The sequence below is a fragment of the Nuphar pumila genome, chromosome 5 (assembly GCF_984573655.1).
Source record: "Nuphar pumila chromosome 5, dmNupPumi1.hap1.1, whole genome shotgun sequence".
Classification (NCBI taxonomy): Eukaryota; Viridiplantae; Streptophyta; class Magnoliopsida; order Nymphaeales; family Nymphaeaceae; genus Nuphar; species Nuphar pumila.
The window spans coordinates 136,616,949-136,643,358 of NC_143253.1; the positions used below are offsets into that span (position 1 = coordinate 136,616,949).

At 36.6% G+C, this 26,410-nt stretch overlaps 1 protein-coding gene across 1 annotated transcript; it reads left to right on the plus strand.

Moving 5' to 3' along the window:
* The first annotated feature begins 19,862 nt into the window (after positions 1-19,862).
* Positions 19,863-20,310, plus strand: LOC149838936 (galactolipid galactosyltransferase SFR2, chloroplastic-like). Its single transcript, XM_090008347.1, has 2 exons — positions 19,863-20,046; positions 20,150-20,310. The coding sequence occupies exons 1-2, from the start codon at positions 19,863-19,865 to the stop codon at positions 20,308-20,310; spliced, it is 345 nt and encodes a 114-aa protein (XP_089864473.1).
* The last annotated feature ends 6,100 nt before the right edge of the window (positions 20,311-26,410 follow it).

Genomic DNA, 26,410 nt, shown 5'->3' on the forward strand with positions numbered 1-26,410 from the left:
CCTCAACAAGGCAACTCCGAAGGATGATTATCCACTGCCAAGCATTGATCTGCTGATTGACAGCACAACAGGACATGTCATGTTCTCCTTCATGGATGGATATTCCGGCTACAACCAGATTAAGTTGGCCGCTCGCGACCAATCTAAAACTTCCTTTACTACGCCTTGGGGCACTTTTTGCTATACAGTTATGCCTTTTGGGCTCAAGAATGCTGGAGCAACATATCAACAGGCGATGGCCGTTATCTTTCATGATCAAATGCGCAAAATCATGGATGCGTATGTTGACGATATTCTTGTGAAATCTAAAGAGGGAGAAGATCACCTCGAAGCCCTTGATCAAGTCTTTAAGAGACTCATTCTTTACAAGTTAAGGCTTAATCCGCAAAAATGTGTCTTTGGAGTCGAATCAGGTAAACTGTTGGGTTTTCTGGTCAGTAAAAAGGGAATTGAAGTTGACCCAGCCAAAGCCAAGGCTATCATTGATATGCCACACCCGAAAAATCTCAAAGAGTTGCGTAGCCTTCAGGGACGCATGCAATCAATCCAGCGATTTATTTCCAACTTGGCGATGAGATGTGAACCTTTCAACCACTTGCTTAAAAAAGGAGTGAAATTCGAATGGGGACCAGAGTGTCAGCAATCGTTCGATAGAATCAAGAAGTATCTTCTCAATCCTCCAATCCTGAAGCCGCCAGAATTGGGAAAACCTCTTTTGTTATATATCTCTGTCAATCAAGTTGCATGCGGCGGATTCTTGGCGCAGTACAAAGAAGGCAGCCTGATAGAACATGTCATTTATTACGTGAGTAAGACTTTCATAGATTATGAAAAAAGATACTCTCAAATAGAGAAGACCTGCCTAGCTCTGGTATGGATGTGTCAGAAGCTAAGACACTACCTGTTGGCATCAGAGGTCAAAATCCTGTCTAAACTCAATCCCCTCAAATACATCTTGGAGCAACCTTTCCTAAGCGGACGAGTCGCCAAATTGCAAGTCTTACTGATGCAGTACGACCTAGAATATGTCTCGCAGCAATCAATCAAAGGCCAAGCAATTGCAGATCAATTGGCGGATTTTCCTCTGGCCGAAGAAGTGAAAGCCGAAGATGACTTCCCTAATGAGCAGATTTGCAATATCCAGCAATTTCCAATCTGGAACTTATTTTTCGATGGTTCTAAGAACATGGCCGGAATAGGCATCGGAATTTTATTAATCACTCCTGAGAAGGAGATGATTCCATTTTCTCTCAAGTTAGATTTTCAATGCACCCACAATATGGCTGAATATGAAGCCCTGATTCAAGGTTTAAAGATTCTACTAGGCTTCAATGTTAAGAGAGTGCATGCCTACGGTGACTCATTACTCGTTGTCAATCAAGTTCGAGCCGAATGGCAAGTGAAAGATCAGAAGTTATTCCCCTATCAGAAAATTGTTTCAGCTCTTGTCAGCAAGTTTGAAGAATTTCAGTTATTCCACATCAAAAGAGATTTTAATCAAGTGGCTGATAGTCTAGCCAGTTTAGGCTCTATTATGGCATTCAGAAATGGAGAATCTTGTCGCTCTTTTGAAATTGGCCGACTTGACCAACCTGCTTTCCTTCCAGCGGAACAAGTAAACCAGGCTGAGCAAAGGAAGAAACCTTGGTATTATAACATCAAAACTTTCATAGAAACCGGTGAATTTCCTCCAGAACTCTCAAAGAAAGAGCAGCGAGCAATCCAGCGTATGTCTACTCGATACTTCATTTTGGCCAATGTCCTCTATCGTCGTGGATTCAGCTCAGAGTATTCCAGATGTTTAGATGAAGAAGAAGCCAAAGAAGTCGTGCGAGAAGCACACGAAGGCATTTGTGGTGGCCACGTCGACTACCAAACCCTTGTCAAGCAGATCATCAGAGCAGGTTACTATTGAAAGACTATGCAACAAGACTGTTATCATTATGTGAAGAAGTGTGTGCAATGCCAAATACACGCACCTTCTATTCATGCTCCGGCAACTTATTTACAGTCTGTTGTTTCTCCATGACCGTTCTCTATGTGGGCCTTCGATGTTGTAGGTCCCATCACTCCTTCAGCTTCAAATGGCCATAAATATTTCCTTGCTGCAACAGAATATTTCACCAAGTGGGTATAAGCTATCACTCTTCGCACAGTAGGAGGCCGACATGTGGTCTCTTTTATTCACAAGAGCATCCTTTGTCGTTTCGGCATCCCGCATGACATTGTATCAGATAATGGTAGTCATTTCAAGAATGAAAGAATGAAGACATTCTGCTCAAAATTCAAGATCTATCACCATTTTTCCGCTCCATATTATCCTCAAGGGAATGGTCAGGCAGAGGCCACCAACAAGATTTTAATTCGTATCTTGGAGCGAACTGTGGAAACAGGACGTGACTGGCATGAGAAGATCCACGATGCACTATGGGCCTACCGGACCACTATTCGCACCCCAACGAATGCTACTCCATCAGAATTGGTATATGGAACAGTAGTATTGCCGCTACATGTTCAAAAGCCCACTTTGAAATTTGCATCGCTGCTAGAATTACCCCTTGATCGATATCAGCAGAAACGATTGGTACAGTTAGACTTACTCGACGAGAGAAGGCTAAAAGCAGCAGAACATGCTCAATCCTATCGCCAGAGAGTAGCCAGGCAGTATGCGAAGTCTGTCATCGAAAGAAGGTTCAAAGTCAATGATTTAGTACTTCGATCCACAACTTATCTCAAGCATCATACCGGCGGGAAATGGTCGCCAAATTGGGAAGGCCCATATGTCGTCAAAGAAGCATTACCCCGAAACTCATATCGGCTCATCAACGCCGATGGGGTAGAATTGCCAGATCCCATTAATGCTCGACACTTGAAAAAGTTCTACACTTGAAACATTTAGTCTCCTCTTGTAATCTTCCCGTTTCCTTCAAATAATGATTCAACTTTCTTTTCTAGTTACACTGGGGCATTTTTAAAATTTTGTTCTGTATGCAGGCAGGATAAACAAAATTCCTCATTTCACGCACTTGTGCATTCATGTGCATCAATTCATATTCATTTGCATTCAACTACATTAACAACAAGCCCAGTCAGTATTGGGATTTCAATAAACAGTCCCATCACAATTTCTAATGATTCAAAATTGGAAGGTAATTACCAATACTGAACTAAAACCCAGTGCTCGAACTGGTATTGTTTCAAAATCCAATGTTTAAACTGGTACATTTTCAAAATCCCAACTTTTCGAAAAAACCGAGTTTCGACTCGGGTTTTTATTCAAATCATTTTCTTCTGTTGATCCGGGTTCCGACTCGAGATCTCTTCATTCGAGCTTTGATTTGAGCTCTTCATTTCCCTTTGTTGATCCGAGTTCTGACTCGTGATCTCATTATCTTGTTTGAGCTCTGATTTGAGCTCTTCATTTTCCTTTGTTGATCCGAGTTCCGACTCATGATCTTATTATTGTATTCGAGCTCTGATTTGAGCTCTTCATTTTCCTTTGTTGATCCGAGTTCCGACTCATGATCTCATTATTTTATTTGAGCTCAGATTCGAGCTCTTCATTTTCTCTGTTGATTCGAGTTCCGACTCGAGATCTCTTTGTCTTATCCAAACTCTAATTCAAGCACTTCATTTTCTTTTGTTGATCCGGGTTCCGACTCGTGATCTCTATATTTTATTCGAGCTCTGACTCGAATTCATCATTCTCCTTTCTTGATTCAAGTCATTTTGATCCTCAGGGTCTGTCAATTGCTCAAATTTGATATTTTGCCCACTAATGTCCAATTTCAATCTTTGGATCATGCAATTCTCCAATTCCGACCCCTGGGTCACCCAATTTCCAATTTCAATTTCAATTCTCAATTCTCAATTTTGACCTCCAGGTCATTTAATTTCTAATTTTCGATCTTCGGGTCACTCAATTCTCATCTCTGACCTTCGGGTCACACAATTTCGACCTTTTGGTCTATCAATTCCCAATTTCGACCGTTAGGTCATTCAATTATCCAATTTCGACCTCCGGGTCATCCAATTTCCAAACAATCAATTTTCCAATTTCTAATTTTGACCTTTGCGTCAATCAATTTCAATATCCAATTTCAATCATTTTCTCTTGCGAGAGACCCATTTAGGGAGAGTTCGAGGGAGCTCGTTCTTTTCGCATGCTATCCAATTTGTTCACTTAGCCCCTTTTCAGGGAGAGTTTGAAGGGGCTCGTGTCTTCGTGAACCGTTTGCAAAACAATTCCCAATTTCACACAAGGAACCCTTTCATAGGGAGAGGCTCGACGGAGACTCGCTTTTCTTGTAACCCCCCCCCCCCCAATTTCATACTAGGCCATTTCCGTCATGAAGGACCCTTTTGTCAGGGAGAGTGTGATGGACTTGTTCCTCCATGACTTAAATTTTCAGACCTCACCATTATCGGCCCCCTTTCCATAAGAGAAGCCTAATATTAGGGAGCTTTGACAGAAGCTTAATTTCTCTTCGAAAGTTCGTTTTGCAAACACCTCCTCTTCAGGGAAGAGAGGAGTATTTCCCATTTCTCATTCAGGTAAGGGCTAAGCCTGAGTCTCTCTTTTTGGGGAAAAAGAGAGGAGAATTTTTGTTACGGATATATTGAGCCGGATTTTAAATACTCACTTTCACCAAGGATTCAAGAAAATTTTGTCAATTTGTCACGGTATTTGTTGATTTCAGAGTCTTTATTGCACAAATCTCTATCTCAATTTACCTTCAGCATTACTTCCAAAAGAGTAAAGCTTTTGCGAGAAGAGATTCAAAATTCAAATTCTTTCTATTGGCTAACCAAAAGGATGAAGGATAAGTTCTCGATATGGCCAGAAAAAAAGATTCAATGTTATTGAAAAGCTATAGATGATCGATATTGATCGCAGTTATGACACATCTTTAAAGTCTATTCTTGTAAAGACGAGGCAGTGGAAATATCCTGAGTGCTAGAAAAGAGAGCATTTTCCCAAGTCTTGTCTCCTTAAAATCACTTAAGCTGCAATTAAATATCCGCAAAAGGGATCTCTCACTTGTCGTCAAGATGAAGGCGAATTAGGCGAGTAGACCCCCGGGGCCAAAGAAGATTCGAAACATCTCCAAGATGACGGAGTTTGTGACGGATCCTTCCAGGGAAAGTCCAAAGCACTGTCGAGATGAAGGCAGATGCGATGAACCTACCGACAATCCCTAAAAGATATTTAATTTCAGCTATCCTTCGAAATTCCCAGCCAATGAGCCAATATCGTCAAAGAAGGATCGAAACATCTCCAAGATGAAGGAGTTTGTGACGTACCCTTCCCAAAAGAGAACAAGAGAGGAAAAAGAAAGAGAGAAAAAGCCAGAACATCTCCAAAATGAAGGAGAATGCAGCCAAAACACAAGAGAGCCAAAAGAGTGCAGAAAGATTATCACGAGAGAAGCCCTCAGGGTATCAAACTGCCAGATCTATCAAGAATCTTCTTTAAACTTGTGAAATTCTACTATCAATACTCTTTCATCAATTGCTTTCATAATATCAAATTTTCTTTCTTGTTCATATCAAGGAAATTGATAGCATCCTTGAAGAAGGTCAATCGCAAGTAATTTGGATTTCCAATCTTGATTCTACAAAGTGGACCTTGTTTGGAGGTAATGCTTTGGGTAGAAAATAAGGAATATCTTTGCAACAATGTGGAACATTTTCAAAAAAAACTTTAAATCAACAACAGAATTCTCAATATTTTGACAACATTTTCTAGCTATCCTGACGTGAAGTGAGAGCTTGATATCCGTCTTTGATACATCCTGACACCAATTTTAAATCCCTCCTAAGGATTTGATTCCTTCCCTTCTTTTAGAGCATGAACTCTCAGATTTGCACACTTCTCTGTGTCCCCACTGTCCCACCATAGACAGTCTCATTTCGGTTAGAGGTCGAACCAACAATCATTTTCCGCAAGAGGCAATTTCAAAAGCTGATTTTAGTCTCAGCAATGAGACGTCCAAGATTAACCCTTTTTCAAGCTTTAGGGACCCCATTTTCCTTCCTTTTGCAAACCCTGTAGAATTTATTGTGCAAAATCCGAAGGTTCCATCATACCAATTCATTTTCCACCCGATCAGGATAAGGGTATAAACCTGAGCCTCATTCAAGAAGGTATTCCATTTTCTACCCAATCAGGATAAGGGTACAAACCTGAGCCTCCTTCAATGAGGTATTCCATTTTCTGCCCGATCAGGTCAAGGGTTAAAACCTGAGCTTCGTTCCACACGGAGCATTTTCTGTCCCATCCAGGTTAAGAGCAAAAACCTGAACTTCGCTCTCACTGAGCGAATTTATTTTCTCTTTATTCTCCATTTCATATCTACCATCTTCTTTGGGCTAACTTCTTCATACCCAGTCAGATCCTTCTAACTGGGGCATTTTTTTATATATAGCCCAAATTTGGTGTGTTTTCTTTGCCACTAAGCTCGACCATAAGCCGGCTTAGTAGCAAAGAGGGGCATCTGTAAACACCCCAAATTTTCACTCACCTTCTTGACATCGCCCTCAATTGGCACATTCAATTCTCCGGAAGCAATGAAGGGCAAAATAGTCATTTTTAAAGATTGAACCTGGCAGAAAGTCCTAAATTTCATTCTTGAGCCTCAAAATTTCTATATTTAGGTTCAGAGACATCTTCAAATTGAAAAATTTCAAAATCCTTTTTCTGGAGAAGAAATTAGAATTTCCACTTCCTGGTTCAGAGTGACATTTCATAGAACATGTCTTTGCATAGCATTGCATCATTTCACTGCATAGCATGTCATTTTGAGATCCAGAACTCTTGATTTTCAAAATTGTCAATTCAGATTTGATTTTTAAAACTTTTTTAAATTGATTTTTTAAAAAAAAAAAACCTGGGCTTTCAAAATTATCAAATTTTCCCATTTTACCCCAGGACTTTGAATTACAAAAATTTTCTCAAGAAAAACAATCTGGATATTTTGGATATTGATTTTAAAGATTTTATCTCAAAACTTTTTTAAATCTCTTTATAAATTTTTTTACATTTATCCATATTTTTTGCCCTGAAAAACCAATTTTTTTCAAATTCTTGAAAACAAATAATGTTTTATCTCGTATCTTCAAATAAATGGAGCGGGACCCGCCTTTGAACTAGCATCATACTCATACTCTCAGGTAAGTATCTTATTCTCAAGTGGGACCCACCCGGAGATGGCACCAATTTCGTAAATTCCTCTTCTTTTTATTTTCTTATTTTTATTTTATTTTTTTATGTTATGTTCTAAAGTAGTGGGCCCACACATTTGCGGCACTCCACTTGAAAATAAAAGATTTGCTAAAACAAAATAAAACTTTATTTTCAAAAAGAATTAAAAAAAAAAAATTGGCTGAGGTGGCATCTCCAATTTAATTTTATTCTTTTTATTTTTTTTATTTATTTTTTTTATTTACTATTCATTTTTTTAAAAGAAACAGCCCCAAAACGGCGCCACAGCCAAACTTTCCAAAAAAAAAAAACATTCATTTTACCCAAAACTTAGGTAAATGAAATAATTTTTTTTTGAAAAACATAAGATGCACCCCTTTTGGTAAACGACTGATTTTCAAAATCTCAGTTTTCAAAAGTTTTAAAAACATAACGGAGCTCTTAAAAGAGGACGACGTTTTTTTTTTGTTTTTGAGGAAAGAGGCTGAAGGTCTTTAAAAGACCCAGCTATTGATTGAAAGAGGGGGCAACCATTGAACGAGAGAGGGGGAATTTTTGAATTGGAGATTTCGGTTTTTGTAGGAGGCTCTCAAGGTGGAAAGGAGGTGGTTTTCCTATTCTTCAGCCATACATTTGCTATCGGAGATCGAGCTTCAGACACTACAGCCCCAGCCACGCAGGAGAGTCACCACCAGCGTCATCCTTCATCCACTCCAGCCCAGCAGCAGGAGAGCCACCATCGTTTTTCCCTCTTTTCCTCCAGCCCTCAGTAGAAGCCACCACACGATTGCTGTCATTTACCTTCAACCCCATCAACAAAAGAGCCCAGCCGCAGGATTTCCACCAGGTGCTACCCTTCCTTCAACCCAGCCAGCAAAAGATTTCAACGCCTCTGCATATTCTTCAGCATACCAGCCGCAGGAGAAGCCATTCAGCGTGGAGCTCTTCCACCTTCAGCCAGCTGCATCACCATCCTCCACGTTACCTTCAACCTTCCCATCTTCTTTAGCCCTTCTTCAGCCCAGCAGAGGAAATCCAGCAGTTGCTGCTCTCATCTCTTCCAGCCCAGCCCCAGGGGATCTAGCCGATCATCAACAAGAGATCCAGCCTCCCACCTGTGAGATTAGTTGCGGTAATAACCTTCCAGGAGATATTATTTCCTTTGATTCACGGTAGGCAATATCATTTCCATACTTAATGTCATTTTTCCTCTTTTTCCCCTTTCATTTTTTTTTTCTCTTGTTTTCCATTTCCCATGTCCCTATTCATCCAAAACGCAGCCTGTGTATTATTAGATTATCAATTGCAGCCTCAATGTCTAAAATTGTTTCTTGAAATGGCTATAATTTATCCATCGAATTCATGTTTCATTATGTAGAACTGAAACATTGATCAACGTCTCACCTTCTACATGTTATGTCGTTTTTGAATTGGACTGAAATTGTCAATTCGGATCAGGTCTTCACATTTTCTCTATAGTTGTTTTGGGTGAAATTTTACATAGGTTTGAGGCCTGATCGTAACCAGCTTTTATATAGTAGCTTTAGAAATGTCTTTACTGAGAAGTCAGCAGGTCTGTTGATTATTTGTTGAAAATTTTTCTGTTAAGGGGATGATAGGATCGTAACATTGGTTCAAAAGGTTCCAAATGCTTGGCCTGCTCTTGTTCTCTTTGTGATAGCCGAGGATATCATATTGATGGCTTAATTACGAACTGTTTGCAGAGATTGGAAGTGATCTTTTATGAACAACCTTATATGTATATATATATATTTTAGTTTTTCTTTCTTTTCAGGCCCGGATGTTCCTACATTCATCATCACTCAAATGATGCAATTACTAGCAACTCTCTGCAACGATCCATCGTTCAGTAGGGCAGAGTGTAGAAAATAAAAAGCCTGGTGAACAGATGACGTTTTTTTTTCCAGATTTTGGATATTTGTCGGTGGTTGCTGAATGCTTTAGGCTATGGTCTATTGGCCTTCAATAGTTTTTTTTTTTCTGAAGCTATACAGATTTTTCTTGCAGGATTTCTGTTACTATTTTGTTAAGAATGTTTTGGCAGGCTGTTTGTGTTTCGCCTCTCTTCTATAAGTAGTTTAAACCCTAAGGCTTTGTGATATATTTTCTTTGTATTGATTTTATGGTAATTTACCACAGTTAGCATTCTTTTATGATCAAATGAGTCTTTGTCTTTATGTGAAATGAGTCTTAAGGAGGAAGCATATCAAAGAAAATTTTTCTATGTTTTGCCAATACTCTGCATACCCCTTTTTCTGTATTTTTTTTTTATGCCATCAAGTCCATTTGTAATAGCTAATGTACGGAATTCATGGCAATTTGTTTTCCTTATTTTGGTCGGAAGGGTACAGAAATTCAGTCCCTTTGGTCGTTCACCATCATTACTATTCATGGGTGCATCATCCATATGTTTTCATTCCCCTTTTTGCAGGAATACCCATTCTTGATAATTGGTCATGTTCATGGATGAATATTTTTATATCCATTCATGATCTATAAACCATCTTTTGCATTCTTCATTATTGGTATATAGGGAAGATCCATACCCATTTTTGTTGAAATATATCTTGTAATTTGGGAAATACAGCTATGTAAAATCGCCTACAGAAAATGTATATACCTGTATTTTCTGGTTTTACCCATTATATGGAATTTCCATTAAATTTGTATATTTTCACATTATATGTATATATATATATCTATGTATATGTATATCTATAGTATATCTACCTATATGTATACGTATATATGTATATGTATATGTCTATATATATATATACATGTATACATACTTATATACATATATATATATATATATATATCCCTTCATGTGTACTTGTTATTACATATATTTTCATTTTCTCTTACTTTTGTAAATATATCTTCATTATCATATGTCATCCATCATAAGTTCGAGTATTTCTATATTTACCTATATATCTTTGTTGTATATAGTATATATGTCCATTTCCTTGTTTAATTTGTACTAACTCTCATTTTGCAGAAAAATCTAGAAGATGCAGATTCTTTAGCTCCATTTCAATTTTTTTTTTTTTTGTTATGAAATGTAATAATCCAATGTAAACCTTGGAATAAGATTTACTTTTACTGCTTAGATTAGGCCGCATCTCATATAGTTTGATTTCAGTAATATCCTGATTCTATGATGCATATATCTCAATTTTCCAAATTCACCGTGGATGAACACGAATGGCACGTGCACCAACTCTTAGAGAGTTGATGAACTCGGTGGAGTCCATATTTACGGCCCTAGTCGGAATATGGACGAGATCCAGATCCATCATCTTTCTACCAGTCACACTGAGCCTACACTCTTAGGCTATCTTGAAAATGCACCTCATATTTCCAATGTCTTCCAAATACTGTGAATTAACTCAAATAAACCCTGAATATATTCATGGCCACAGTCAGAATATAGGAAGGATTTACTTTGGCTTAATCCACATTTTCCAATAAAATTTTCAGAAATCTTTTCAAAAGTGCATTCAGTCATTCACATCATCTGCATCATTTGTTTTTCTCATGATTTTCTCAAAAGATTTTCACTTCATGGAATCGATTTTCTCAAGAAACTATGATGATATTCGAAGTTGGATTTTCCAAATCAAAGTTTTCATATGATTTTCCTTGGAATGTTATTTTCTTAAGATTCTTTTCAAAAGGAATTTCTCATCTTTTTCAAAAAATCAAAGTTGATTTTCAGGCATTTCAAAGACCAGATTCTCAGGATTTCAATCTCCTAAGTTTTGAATTTACTTCTCCAATGAATCTCTCCTATAAATTTCCTATCATTTTCTTAAGAAAATTCTCAAAGTCTGCATTTTCTCAACAAGTGTTTTCCTTTTCAAAGTTCATAGTTCTCAAGAATTCTTAAAATTTTCCTGAGATTCTCATTTTTTTCAAGTCTTTATAAATTTTCTTAAAATTTTCCTGAGATTCTCAATTTTCAAGTCTTTATAAATTTTCTTAAAATTTTCCTGAGATTCTCATTTTTTTCAAGTCTTTATAAATTTTCTTAAAATTTTCCTGAGATTCTCAATTTTCTAAGTCTTTATAAACTTTCTCAAGATTTTCCCGAGATTTTCATTTCTTCATGGTTTTCCAAGTCTTTCTAAGCTTTCTTAAAATTTTCCTGAGATTCTCATTTCTTCAAGATTTTCCAACTCTTTATAAACTTTCTCGAGATTTCAAAACCTTCTTCGTCTGAGTTTTCCTGAGAGATTGATTTCCATCTTTTCCTGAGAAATACCTTTCAACTTCAAATATTTTCTAAGCATACATCATATTTTCCAACTTATATTTTACCAAATCTCATAGCACATGCCTGAATTCTCTGTGCATTTAGGATAGAACATAATTTCAATGATTTTACTAAGTCAAGCATAATTTTGGTCCTTGGTTCGATTACCCCTGTTAAAGGCGGTAGGAACGGTCGAACCTCATACCGACAGGTCGAGCCCCATCCCATGGATTTTCCCGCAATTTTCAAAACGGAGGCGAGTATTTCAAAACAATTTCCAAAATCCGGTCAAGTTTGAATCGCGAAAGCATTTCCCTCTCTCTTCCGCAAGGAAGGGAAGACGGGAAAAAATTTGCGACGATAACAACTCTTCACAATCATGCACAAACGGTCAAAACATGATTGACTCAAATTATACTCGGACTTCAAATTCATTAGTTGAAGAACTGCAGACAAGATAGCGTGACTCTCACAACCATTCCAAAGTGGCTCATCTGCATCTCTAAGTAAATCATAAAATCTACTAGCTGCATCGTTTGGTGATTCTTCATCTACGGCAGTTCTTACATCACTAGAACTCAAAGCAGAACCCAGTTCTGTTTCTGCGACATCAAATATCAAATTCGTATATGGATTATCATGCACCATATTCACCCGTGCATCAAAATCGTTTCTAAATTCTTCTCCATGAAACGTCCAGTTCTGATAATCACTCACAAAACCCTTCCTGTATAGGTGATGTCTAACGCCATGAGGTTCTACAAATTGATTATTCTTACAAATCTTGCAGGGACACCTAATCCGACCTGTGGGATCTACTGTACTGACACTTGCCGTTGCAAATTCAATAAAACTGTCAACACCATCCATATATTCATGCGATAACTCATTGTCCACTATCCTACGATACATCCATTCACGGTTTACAGTCATTTTGTTGTATGATGTTACAAATAGTATCATAACCAGTTAAAAGAGAACCATCAGAATGCTATGATGAAGAAAATATCAAATTTATCATGCAATATATGATGTCATACAATCACAAGAATTATGATGCATGCATTGATAACTTAATACTTTTATGTGCAAACTATTTAGCGACAGACTAGATTCCGTCGTGAACGTCGTCGGTAAATGGTGCGATCGTAACGACAAACCAGTACGTTGCAACATCCGTCGCTATTTTCATAAGATCCATTAATTATAGCGATGGATGTTTGTCGCTCGCTAATCCGTCGCTAACTAGCGACGGAAAAATTTCGTCGCTAATGTCCGTCGCTAACAACGTATTTTCTTGTAGTGAAAGGAAGAGGCTTAGTGAGGCCGTCAACAAGCGGATCAATGGTGTTAATAAACTGCACTTGAAGATGTCCCTTTTGCACATAGTCTTGAACAAAATGAAAATCAATTTCAACATGTTTGGTGTGATCATGAAAAACAGAATTTGCCGCGAGATATAACGCCCCCAGATTATCATACCAAAGAGTAGGTGGAGAAGATGTATCCAATTCAAGCTCAGAGAGGAAAGATTTGCGCTAAAGAAGATCAACAACAACACATGCCAAGGACTTGTACTTGGCTTCAATACTAGACCGAGTGACAGTTCGCTGCTTGTGGGAGGACCAAGAAACCCGATTAGAGCCAAGAAAAACTGCAAAACCACTTGTAGACTTGCAATCATCAATGCTGCCCGCCCAGTTAGCATCAGCGAAGGCACTAAGATGGAGAGAAGGAGACCATGCAAGGAACAAGCCGTGATGAATAGTCACCTTGACATACCGAAGAGTGTGTTTTACAGCAGACCAATGTGTTACCGTGGGTTGATGCATAAATTGACAAGCCTTGTTAACAACAAACGTATTGTCTGTCCGGGTGATGGTGAGATACTAGAGACCTCCCATAATGCTGCGATATAAAGTAGAGTCATAAAAAGGACTAGCACCATCCTTAGATAAACGAGAAATAGAGCTTAGTGAAGTGGAGATCGGTTTTGCAGCAGCCATAGAGGCACGTTGAAGTAGTGTAAGAGCATGTGTATGTTGACAGAGAAAGAGCCCAGAGGAGGCATAAAGAACTTCAATTCAATACCCAAGAAATAATTTAATCGCCCAAGGTCTTTGATACAAAAAGCAACACTAAGGTACTTAATTAAATCATGATTGGCAACTGAAGAACTGTTGGTAATGATAATATCATCAACATGATCAAGTAAATAAATAACCAAGCCACGATCTCCAAAAACAAACAACAAAACATCAGAGGGCAAGATGCAGAAGCCACAGGTCAGAAGGTAGGAACTGAGACGTTGGTACTAGGCACGCGGAGCCTGCTTGAGTCCGTACAGGGCCCTATCAAGTTTGTAAACATAATGAGGACATGAGAGATCTTGAAAGCCTTGAGGTTGTGTCATATAAATATCTTCAGATGAGAGACCATTAAGAAAAGCATTATTAAAATCCAACTGATGAATCAGCCAGTCTGTAGAAACCCAAGAGCAAGAACAACACGAATGTGTTATCATCGCAAAATTTGTAACTTTTTGCGAGTCAAACTGACCTTTGAAATAGTTTTTGAAAATAACTCGCCTCCGTTTTAAAATGCGGGAAAATTCCATAGAATGGGGCTCACCTGTCGGTACGAGGTTCGACCGTTCTTGCCACCTTTAACAGGGGTAATCGAACCAAGGATCAATCTACTGATCTGCTCTATTCAACTTGTCTAAATCATATTCTAATTTCTAAATGCACATAGAATCAGGCATGTGCTATGAATTTTCTGAAAATGCACATTTGAAAACATGATGTTTGCTTTGAATAACTGAAACACATAGAATAGATATCACATGGAAAATCGTGAATAGAGATTTGAAATGTACTACTGAGAAAAGTAAAAATCGGTTTTTGAAGAAATCTTGAGATTTTGTGAAAATGTGAAATAACTTTGAAAAACTTGATTTCTTTGAATTCAAACTTTGAAATTGAAAATATAACTTAGAAAAATCGAATTTGGAACTCGGGAAATATCATTGGCAAATCAATATTTTGAGAAAATTGATTTTTGAATAAGACTTAGGAAATTTTTGAGAAAAATAAACTTCTTTGAATTTAAATTTGAATTGGCATTGGCAAATGCATGAAATGAATGAATATGGATTTGAGGAATTGAGAAAATTCTTTTTTTGTATTTTTGAGAAATGCAGTGCATTTTTTAAGTTAGCCTAAGAGTGTAGGCTGAATGTGGCTAATGTGAAGATCATAAATCTGGGTATCATTCATATTCTGACTATGGCCATAAATACGAATTCCACCAAGTTTATAAACTTCATAAAAGCTAGTGTATGTGCCATTCGTGTAGACCATAGTGAGTTTGAATATGCATGAATCATCATCCATCACACATTAACATTATTTAAAAAAATAAACTATATGCAATGCTGCCTAAGCTAAGCAGGAAATGTAAATTCTTATTCCAAAGTTTAATTTAGTTTACATCACTATTGAAATTTAAATACATGAAAAATAAAGTCTTCAATGTACCTGCAAAACTAGAAAACTTTGTTAGTGATGATATGTTGGCTTTTCTAGATTTATCCAGTAATATCTAGAAATTACTGGATTTTGCTAGATATAAGCCTTTTTGCCATGATTCTCTTAAATCAAAATTGATAAAATATGAAATAAAATTGAATAAATATGAAAGAGAAGATATGAAATTTTGAAATTGGGGTCAAAATGACCAAAATACCCCTAATAACAAAACTATGGCCTTGAAATTAGGGTTTTTAGAAAGATATTTGATAAAATGCAAGTTTTGAAATTCAAATACAAATAAATTAAACTAAATATGCTATGACATGATTAAAATATGAAAATTAGGGTTAGAGATTTCGAAATTGAGGTCAAATGGCTAAATTGCCCCTGATAGCAAGACTATGGCCTTGAAATCAGGGTTTTTAGAAAATATTTTGGTAAAAATTTAGGTTTTATGCACTAAATGAAATCAAATGAGCATCAAATTAAACCCAAAGCATCCTAATATGATTATGAATATGATTAAACCCTAAAAATATATGCTTATACACGAAAATCTAAGAATATCACAAATTTTGTGATTTTTGCAGTGTTTTGGAATTCTTCGGGTGCCCTGTTTTGCAATTCAAGACATTCAAGCATCAAACGGATTCTAAAAATCCTAAAAATTGGTACCTGCACTTTTTATAACCCTAATATCAAATTAGAATTATAAAAATATTTTTTTGGCATTAAATTAATCCAAAAATAGCATCAAACCCTAAAAATATGCTATTTTTGACCTAGTTCACCAACCAGTCTCAGTCCAAGACCCAAACCAGGGGTCAAACCTCCATGGAAATCTATGAAAGTTTACAAAGAACAAATAGACAGGAAAACAAAACTTTTCCTTTTTACAGATCTGAAAAAGCCTTTAAAACCAGGGAGATACTCATCCGACAATCCGGACTTGAATATATTGATTTTAACTTTGGTCCTGACTGATACTTTCAATTGAAAATTCCGGGATAAATAGCAGTTATCATTAAAAATATATGATATTTTAACAGTGAACAGTTGACATAAAAATAACAATACTCACTTTTTACAGATCATGAATCGGATCTGTATTTTGGGATTTTTAAACAACACAAGTCTGATTAGGGTTTTGGTAAACCCTAACGAGTTTTAAATTGAAAATCAGAGTCTCTGACAGAGGAAAAATACTAAGCAGTGATAAAAAATTCTGAAAATTTTACAGTATATAGATCTAATCAACATGAATCCATAGCAATTTATAGATCTAAAATCGAATATAGGATGAAAAAAATATCATAACAGCAAGTTACCCTCTTGATTTTAACAATGATTTTAAAGTTTTAAAAACCCGACTTGATGTCTGATTTTTTTGACAGGGTTCCCGAAGTCCAAAAATCTCTGATTTTTTTACAGTAGTTCAATAACATATGCATGCATCACATATAAAAAAATCAGAAATTAAAAACACATATTTCAATCCGAAACAGCATGCTCTTTTCTGTTCTAAACTAAAAACACACAGAAATCTAAGAAACTTGAGAAAATATGCATTAACTAATGAAAACAATAAAATAAACCATAAAATAGTAAAATAAAATTGATTTCTATGCTGGAAAACGTGTAATAAACATGAATAAGCAAAGAAATAAATAAAATACAGGGAATCCATGGCTGGAATTTGCTTTCACCTTTGAAATCATGGATTTAACCCATTTAACGGGTAAATCTCACGTTTCGTCGGTTAAGAACATGAAAAACGTACCTCTCATCGATTCTAATGGATTAGAATCCTTGAAATCACCCTCAAACTGAGTTAGATCATCTTCTTGGGTCGATTTTGGGGTTCTTGGATGAAATCCATGGTTAAATCCATGAACACAAGAGTTTCCATGGTGAAATCTATTGAAAAATCATAAAAACTAATAAAATAATATTAAATAAACTCACCTTGGGGCTGCAGCTGCAATGGAGGAAGGTGGAGGTGCTGGAGAGGATAGAGAGGCCACGAAAATTTTAGAGAAAAAGAGCCCCCTTTGACCTCTTGAAGTCCCCTATTTATAAGTTTTCAAAACCTCCTTAATTAGGGTTAATTAAGGAGTTTTATTTTTTTAGAACTCTTTCTAATAAATCCAATGAAGGGGCAACGATTTTTTGGAGAATTATAGCCTAGGTGAGACTCTAATTAATCCCTAATTAACCCCTAATTAAACCCTAGAAAGTCCAAATGTGACACCACCTAGTATGGACCCACATTTGGTTTTTAAAACCTGAAGTTAAAACCTTTAAAAACCAATGGTTTAAAAGTTAAATAAAATGGATTTTTAAAATTGATTTTGACTCCTATAAACCCCTAACCTAACTAGGACAGTGACTAACCCTAGTCTAACCTTGACTTATTCAAATGTGGCGCCACCCCGAGTGGGCTCCACTTGAATTTTCAAAAAATGATTTTAAAACTTGAAATTGAAGGAGTTTTCAAAAAGATTTTCAAAAGCAATCTTAAAATTTGAATTTTTGAAATGGCATGGGGTCCTAACTGGGTCAGAACTCCTCTGGATATGGCGCCAACTGAGTGGACCCCACATCAGAGTTTTGAAAATTTGAAATAAATACTGAAAATGACTTTGAAAAGGGGTTAAAATCAATAGTTGAAATTCAAAGATTTTTGAAAATAGAGTCTCAAGCGAACTGGACTCTGGGCTAGAGTCTTGGATTTTTAGGACTCTGTGATTTTGGTTTTTAAAAGCCAAATAAAGAAATTTTTGAAAAGATTTCATCGAAAATGGTAAAACAAGTCAGAAAATACTGTCAGGGTTAGACTCCTAACTCAATCAGGACTCTGAAATAGAGTCCTAGATTAACTGGACTCTACAAAATGACCTAATTTTTGAAAACAAATGGAAATAAGTGAAAAGGGAATAAAAACAGACTTCAAAACCGACTCCTGACTGGACTAGGACTCCGGGATAGAATCCTGATCAGACTGAAACTTTAGATTTTTTTGGTATTTTCTGAAAAACAGTTGAAAGAACTTGTTAAAACAACAACGAATACTGGAATAAAACAGAGTTCTGATTCAACTGAGACTCTGAGGACAAAGTCCTGATTGAACTAGGACTCTTAGATTTTTGGATTTTCTGAGAAAACAAATGAGAGAATTTTGAAAAATAGTTAAAAACAGGATAAAATTAAAGTTTTGGTTCAGAGTCCTGATCTGATTAGGACTCTGAGAAAGAGTCCTGATTCGATCAGAACTCTAAGAATTTTAGTTTTCTGATAAGCAAATGATGAAATTTAAGCAAAGCTTTTGAAAACTAGTGAAAATGAAGTGAGAAAATCAATTTTGGATAGAGTCCTACTTCGATCAGGACTCTGAGGTAGAGTCCTGATTTGATCAGAACTCTGAGATAAAACCTCAGAATTTTGAAATTCTTTGATAAAAGTGTAATAGTTTTGGTAGATTGAAAGATTTCTGAAAGATTTTCTCAAAATTGAAATTAGGATCAGAGTCCTGATCCAACTAGGACCCTCTAAACAGAGTCCTGTTTTGACTAAAACTATGAGTTTCTGACTCTTTTTGAAAGATTTTGAAAGATTTGATTAAAATAGATAAAATAGCGGTAAAAGATTAGAGTCCCAATCCAATTGAAACTCTAAAGAAGAGTCCTGATCCGATTGGACTCTTGAAGAAGAGTCCTGATCCAACTAGGACTCTAACATTTTGGCCAAAATAGAAGATTTTAAAAGGTTTTCTCCGAAAACAGGTAAAAAGGTAGTGAAAAGTAGAGTTCTGATCCGACTGGACTCTGGAAAAAGAGTCCTGATCCAACTAAGACTCTTAAATTTTTGGAGATTTTTGACAAGTAAAGGAATCCAGAAGCGACACCACCTAAATGGGTCTCATCTGAGAATTGAAATTTGCATTTAAAATGAATCCAGATTGTTTTCTGAGAAAATATTTCGAAATATGAGGTCCTGGGGTTGGAAAATGATAGAATGTTGAATAAAAACCCAGGTTTTGAAATTGATTTTGAAAGAAAGCTTTAAAACTCAAATCTGGATTGGATGTTTTGAAAATAGGAGTGCTGGATCTCGAAAATGAGATATAATGACATGTAATGACATGCAATGCTATGCAATGCGATGAAATGATATGCAAAAATGTATGCAGTGATATGCAATGATATATGAAATGTAAACACTAGATGAAGGTGAAAATTTGGGGTGTTTACAGAATGATGATGGGATTCACCATAGGAATAAAGGTCTTAAAGTAATTGATGCTCTTTTCTTGATAAAAACCTTTAGCAACAAGACGAGCTTTATATCGAGCAACAAAGCCATCAATGCAAAACACCTATTTGGAGCCAATGACATTATAATGGGAAACACTACCAGAAAAATGCTAATTAGCGACAGACATTTGTGACAGATTTTTTCCGTCGTAAATTTGCGACGGATTAGCAAGAGAAAACTATTTGTCCTTAACATTTGAAATATTTGTAAAATTAGCGACGAAAATATCTCACTCGCTAATTTCATCGCTGATCTGCAACGAAATTAGCGAAGGAATTTTTTCGTCACCAAACACTACAAGGAAAATGCTAATTAGCGACGAAATTAGCGAGAGAATTTTTTCGTTGTTAATTAGCAACGGAAAAATTCCCTCACTAGTTTTTGATTTAAAGAGTCCCATCAAAGGCGAAAAATTTCCCCTCTCTCCCCGTTCGAAATTTAAACCGTCCCATAATGGCCTCTACTGCTTCCTCTTCTCTCTCTCTCTCTGTCATGGCCATGCTTGGCGTAATCCTCTCTGTGACGAAGCATGCTGGAGTCCGTGCTTGGCTTAATCCTCTCTGCGACGAAGCTTGCCGGAGTCTTGGTCACCATCACTATGGCAACCAACATCCTGTCATTTCAGCGTTACCGAAAAAGGTATCTTCGACCAATCCGACCACCGTTTGATGAATCGTCTGATACGCTCGTCGTTTTTTATATTAACTCTGAAGGTATGTTACAAGAAGCGAAAATTCAAACTTCAATCAATTTGGTTCCTTCATAGTTTGTGTATGGTACTTCTTTATGTGCTTCCTTTTTTCACTGTTATTGTAGTTGAAGAAAACAAATTTTTCATTGGATTAACCACGACCCCTGCACATGTTGAGGATGAGCTAAATGATGATTGGCTTCAGTTCACAGAGGAACGCGATTGTGTGGAGGCAGGATCTACTCAGAGCTCTCAACAAGTTGATGCATTAATAGCTTATGCATGAAGTGATGGTGGATCTCAGCAGGGAGCATTGGGAACTCATGAAAATAAAAATAAGAGGAAGCCTTTGAAGATTTCGATGGAGGCCGAAGAACGCGCCAGTTCTGTGCAAAAGACACCATAGTGGTGGGCCGGGCCGCTCGGGTGCAATGCATGTGTGGTGTGGTACAAGTCCGGCCTATTGCTGCCGAAATACCGCCCGGTAGGGAGCAAACTTTTTTTTTTTAAATTTAGCGATGGATTAGCGACATATATTATCCGTCGCTAATTTAAAATAGCGATAGACTGCAATAAATCATATCCGTCGCTAATCCATCGCAAATTCATGTTGAAAGTAGCGATAAATAAGTTCTGTCGCTACTTAGCGATGAAAATTTTACGATGAAAGCTATCTGTCTTTAATCCAACGCTAATCCATCGCTAAACTATTTAGCGACGGATTAGCGTCGGATTACTGATGGAATTAGGTTGTCGCTAATCCACAGGTTTCTTGTAGTGAAAGAGGAGGAACGAGGTGCCAAATGCAATTAAGTTAGAGAGCATGAAATTCACCGTTCATGGTCGTGCACCACTTAGGGCCAAGACTGGCTTGTTTGAAAGAAGTTGGTTTAGGCGGGAGTAGGACATAACTAAAACACTCAGCGGAGATGAGATACTGGTTAGAAATAAAGACACGAGGCTTAAGGGAGTTAGTCATAGAGAGAGTAACCATGGGATGAGTGTGATCGACCGGCCTATTGACAATGGACGCAAGGAGAGGGGAAGAGGCAATAGGGGGATCAGGAAGCGAGATGGGGCTCACAAGAGAACTAGAAGTGGGAGAAGCAGGAGGAGCCAAAACATCAGAAGGGGGCATCAGATCAGGAGGAGGTAGCTCAGGGAAAGGAAGAACAACAGGCTGAGAGTGGCCCCAATCAAAAAGGGTGGGTGAGGGAAGAGAAGCAGAGGACAAAATAGAGACAGTAATGGATTCATCAAAATAGACATGGCAAGAAATATATGTGTCATTATGAGAGGGGTTATAGCAAAGATAACCCTTATGACGAGAGGCATAGCCAAGAAGGATACATGGAGAAGTTTTGGGCTGAAATTTAGAAGTACGATAAGGCGTTAAAAGAGTGTAGCAAGAGGCACCAAAAATATGAAGATGATTATAGTCGGCTGGTTTGTTAAAAAGGAGTTCATACGAGATCTTCCGATTTAGAACAAGGGTTGAGTGGTAGTGCGAAGGCATCAACCTAGAAGGAATACGGTAAAGAAGATGAATGCAAGAGACTGAGCCCAGTTTCAACGACATGCTAATGTTTGTGCTCAACAAGCTCGTTCTATTTCGGGGTATCTAGGCACAAAAACCGATGAGTTATGCCATTGTCCTATAAAAAGTTTTCAAACTCATGGCTAGTAAATTCATCTCCATTGTTAGTTTGAAAAGTGTGGATGGATTGTTGAAGTTGCTTTTCAGTAACGTATTTAAAAGACTTGAAGGAAAGTCATGAGTTTGAATAAAGTTACCAAAAGCTCCATTTATACGTGGGAAACTCGTTTCCTGAAAAACTCATGGAAAACACGTTTCTCATTGTGCATGTTTCCAACACTTAAGGAGGCTATTTACTTTAAAAGACATTTTTTATGTATTTTTATGGATTTCATTTAAGTATATATATATATATATAAAACAAGAACTGAACATATTAGGCCCTCTTTTCTCCTGGTTCCATATAAAAGGAATCTACAACAATTAATCATTCCACTTTACAATTTACAAGTTTAATTATTTATAATTCAACAATTACAATTAGGAAACATAAAAAAATAGAACTTCTTCAACACAGTTCTCTATTCATCGCCAAGATTTTGTGCGTCTTCTTGTTCATTGCCTTTATCTGTCCCTTCAGCTCCACTACGCTGATTATCGCTAGCAGCCTACACAAGAAAAGAACAGTCAGTATTGATAAACAAAATATAATGAAATAAATTACACACTATATGTGATTCTATCATGTGCTCATGTGTGTTCTAAGGCAATAAAAAAACTCTATATGTGATTCTATCATGCTCATATGTGCTCTAAGGCAGGCAAAAAGTTATATATGTGATTCTATCATGCACATATGTGTGCTAAGGCAGTCAAAAAATTGAATATGTGATTATATCATGCTCATATGTGTTCTAAGGCAGCTAGAAAAACTCTATATGTGATTCTACCATGCTCAGATGTGCTTTAAGGCAGACAAAAAGCTATATATGTGATTCGATCATGCTCGTATGTGTGCTAAGGCAGTCAAAAAATTGAATATGTGATTATAGCATGCTCATATGTGCTCTAAGGCAGACAAAGCAAAAAAAATTATATGTGATTCTATCATGAATGATATATGTTCTAAGGCAGTAAAAAAACTATATATGTGATTTTGACATGCTCATATGTGTTTTAAGGTAGTCAAAAAACTGAATATGTAATTATAACATGCTCATATGTGTTCTTAGGCAGTCAAAAAACTGAATATGTGATTATAGCATGCTCATATGTGTTCTAAGGCAGTCAAAAAAACTTTATATGTGATTCTATCATGCTCATATGTGCTCTAAGGCAGACAAAAAACTTTATATGTGATTATAGCATGCTCATATGTGCTCTAAGGCAATAAAAAAACTCTATATGTGATTATAGCATGCTCATATGTGCTCTAAGGCAATAAAAAAACTCTATATGTGATTCTATCATGCTCATATGTGCTCTAAGGCAGGCAAAAAGTTATATATGTGATTCTATCATGCTCATATGTGTGCTAAGGCAGTCAAAAAATTGAATATGTGATTATACCTGAGATGGACCTACAATTGAAGATCCTCTATTCAGCACAATACTGGTGATCTCATCTCGGAGAACGGGGGCGACAATGTCATGGAAGTAGTCATGCATTGTGTCCTTAATGATCTGGCGTACATCATCACCGGAAAGAATAGGCTGCTACTTGGAGCTTATGTCGGCGAAAGTGGCCTGTGAACCGTAACTGGAAGAAGCAATAACTGGTGAAGTGTTCAAATTACTCCCAAACCCGAACACACGACCTTTTTTGGGTTCACCTGCTGCAGTCACCCATGCTGTAGGATCAAATGATGGATGCTGAGTAGCGTCATCGCCATATCGCTCTACCATTTGTTGCTCATATGTCTCCTACAAAATAATGTTTAAAGTATGCATTAATAATTAATGATAACATTATGATAACTTGCATATTGTAATGATTATTAATATAATAAATACATACCGTTGTCGTTCTTGCCTTCTCTGATACGAAGTCTCCCGTGGTCTTTCGTTTATGTGTTTCAACAAACACATCCTTATATGGTACAATGACTCCTTTTTCTGCTTCCTGCGAAGTTAAAGGACAAAAGATTTAATACACAAGTTTGCAACAATACTTATAAAATTAATATTATATATTGATGAGTTACCATTTTCTTCAGGTGACTCCCAAATGTCTTAAAGCCACCTGTGTGTAGATGGGCTTCGAGCATTTTCACTCGATTTTGTGCAGCCTTCACAGAGCGATTTCGAAATGCATCTCTCGCCCACTTATCGCACATTTCATCCTAGAAATCTCTCCTGATAGTAATAGAGTCATGGCCCTTCCACTGTAGTGGATCATCTACTACGCTAGATGCTTTTTTTGCTGCAGTCTTCATAATGTGCAGCATGTCTGCAAATCGATTGACCGCCACCTTCTGCCATACCTTCCTTGCATCATTTTCTTCCACCGTAGTTGCGAAGCGATTCGAAGCCTACAAATATTTTCAGAAAGTTAATAGACATTACTTAAACAAATTAAATATGAAACACATTAACTATGAGGAACAACTGTATACCGTGAATGAGGACCACAATCTGTCTAACACCTCCTTTGGGTACTCTTTCCATTGAGCAACCGGTCCTGGTAGAAGTTGAAGAAGTGAATTCCTAATCTCCCGTACTACTTCTTGTGGCTCAAACCTCATGTTGCACATGAATTGTTACACAGTAAATATCAATATAAAATATTTATAAGATATGCAATAATTGAAAAACGAAATACTTACGATCGATTATTGATATACACTATTCGAATGAGTCTTCTTGTGCCAGACTGAGAAGACCCTGCTTCCTGTGTTGGCTCCTGACTTGTGTGATCAACTGCTGTAGGTGGGTCGTGTATAGGCGAAACATCATCTGTAAAAAAATACGTTAGAAATTCTCAGAATGCGCATTTGAACTAATCAAGCATCCAATTAGTTGAATGATATACCTATCACAGAAGCCCGTGAAGATGAAGGTTGGGCCTGACTACTACTGTATGAGCGACCACTGTAACCTCCACGAACCATATTCTAACAAATAACATATGTCATACAATACATTCAAATAATTCACATCAAGTATTACAATACATTCAAGTCATTCGCATCAAGTATTACAATAATTCAAATCTTTCATATCAGGTACTGCAATGCATTCAAGTCATTCACATCAAGCATTGCAATGCATTCAAATCATTCACATCAAGTATTACAATGCATTCAAATAATTCAAATCATTCACATCAAGTATTGTAATAATTCAAATTATTCGTTGCATAAATTACAATACATTCAAATAATTTAAATCATTCACATCAAGTATTGCAATGCATTCGAATCATTCGTATCAAGTATTATAATACATTCAAATAATTCAAATCATTCACATCAAGTATTACAATGCATTCAAATAATTCGTATCAAGTATTATAATACATTCAAATAAAATTTTTAATCATTCACATCAAGTGTTGCAATACAACTCATACATTCGCATCAAGTATTACAATACATTCAAATAATTCAAATCATTCACATCAAGTGTTGCAATACAACTCATACATTCGCATCAAGTATTACAATACATTCAAAAAATTCAAATCATTCACATCAAGTATTGCAATGCATTCGAATCATTCGTATCAAGTATTACAATATATTCAAATAAATTTTTTAATCATTCACACCAAGTATTGCAATACAACTCATTCATTTGAATCAAGTATTACAATACATTCAAATAATTCAAATCATTCACATCAAGTACTGCAATGCATTTAAATATAGGTTTGTAGTATAAGATTTTGCTCACTAGCTTGAGAATTCTTCCTCGTCACTAGTTTGACTTTCTTCTTCTTTTTCATTGTTTGCCCATCCACTTGGTACATCATTTGGATCACATTCCTCTATGAATGTTTTATCGGCCAATGGAGATATGGCATGCATATCATGCGCAACATCGTGACTATAAGCGATGTCATAGACATCATCTGATTGATAGTAATCGCTGTCTTCAGCTAACTCATCTTCCTGTAACTGATCATACTCAGGGTATAGTTTGGACTTCACCTTGCAAACTGCCCACCATTCATTTTTATTTGACTTTTTTATACTCGGATATGAAGTATAATAAACTTGTTGAGCTTGCGAGGCTAATATAACACGATACAATCATTTGAAACATGCTTTCATTATACAATTTTACATGGAAGTCATAATCAAATTGAAAGTAACTACATATAAGCATGGATACAATTACATCAAACATTGCAATACATCATAATCATTCATATCAAACAAATGACAAACATGTACCTGCAGCAAACACACTTCAATATTTCACTAACTACTACCATGCCTAGCATGGACTCCGTACTCCAAAAATAAGAGCACTTCAATATTCATACATTAAAATCATGCTCAGCATGATCTCCGAACTCCAACAAAGCAACCCTAAATATCAACAACTAAGTGAGTGTGTGAACAATAAAGTGTTACATCTAATAAATTAAATAACATGTGATACACTTGCATCACTTACTCACCACGAGTATTTACACGATTTGCATTATTTTTGACACTTACTTACCACAGATGGCTGAGCACGAGCTGGTTTCGTTGAAAAATCTGCACAAAAAAACACTGTTTTTAAATGAAGTCACCACGAAAAAAAAAACTGTTATGGCAAGGGGTCGACTCCCCTGCTGTTCCGGCAGGGGGTCGACCCCCTTACGGAACATAGGGGGTTAACCCCCTTACGGAACGTA

Coding starts and splice junctions, on each gene's coding strand:
- LOC149838936 (XM_090008347.1), top strand. CDS start 19,863: ATGCTGGAGTCCGTGCTTGGCTTAATCCTCTCTGCGACGAAGCTTGCC. Junction 20,047..20,149: donor TTTTTATATTAACTCTGAAG/GTATGTTACAAG, acceptor CTGTTATTGTAG/TTGAAGAAAACAAATTTTTC.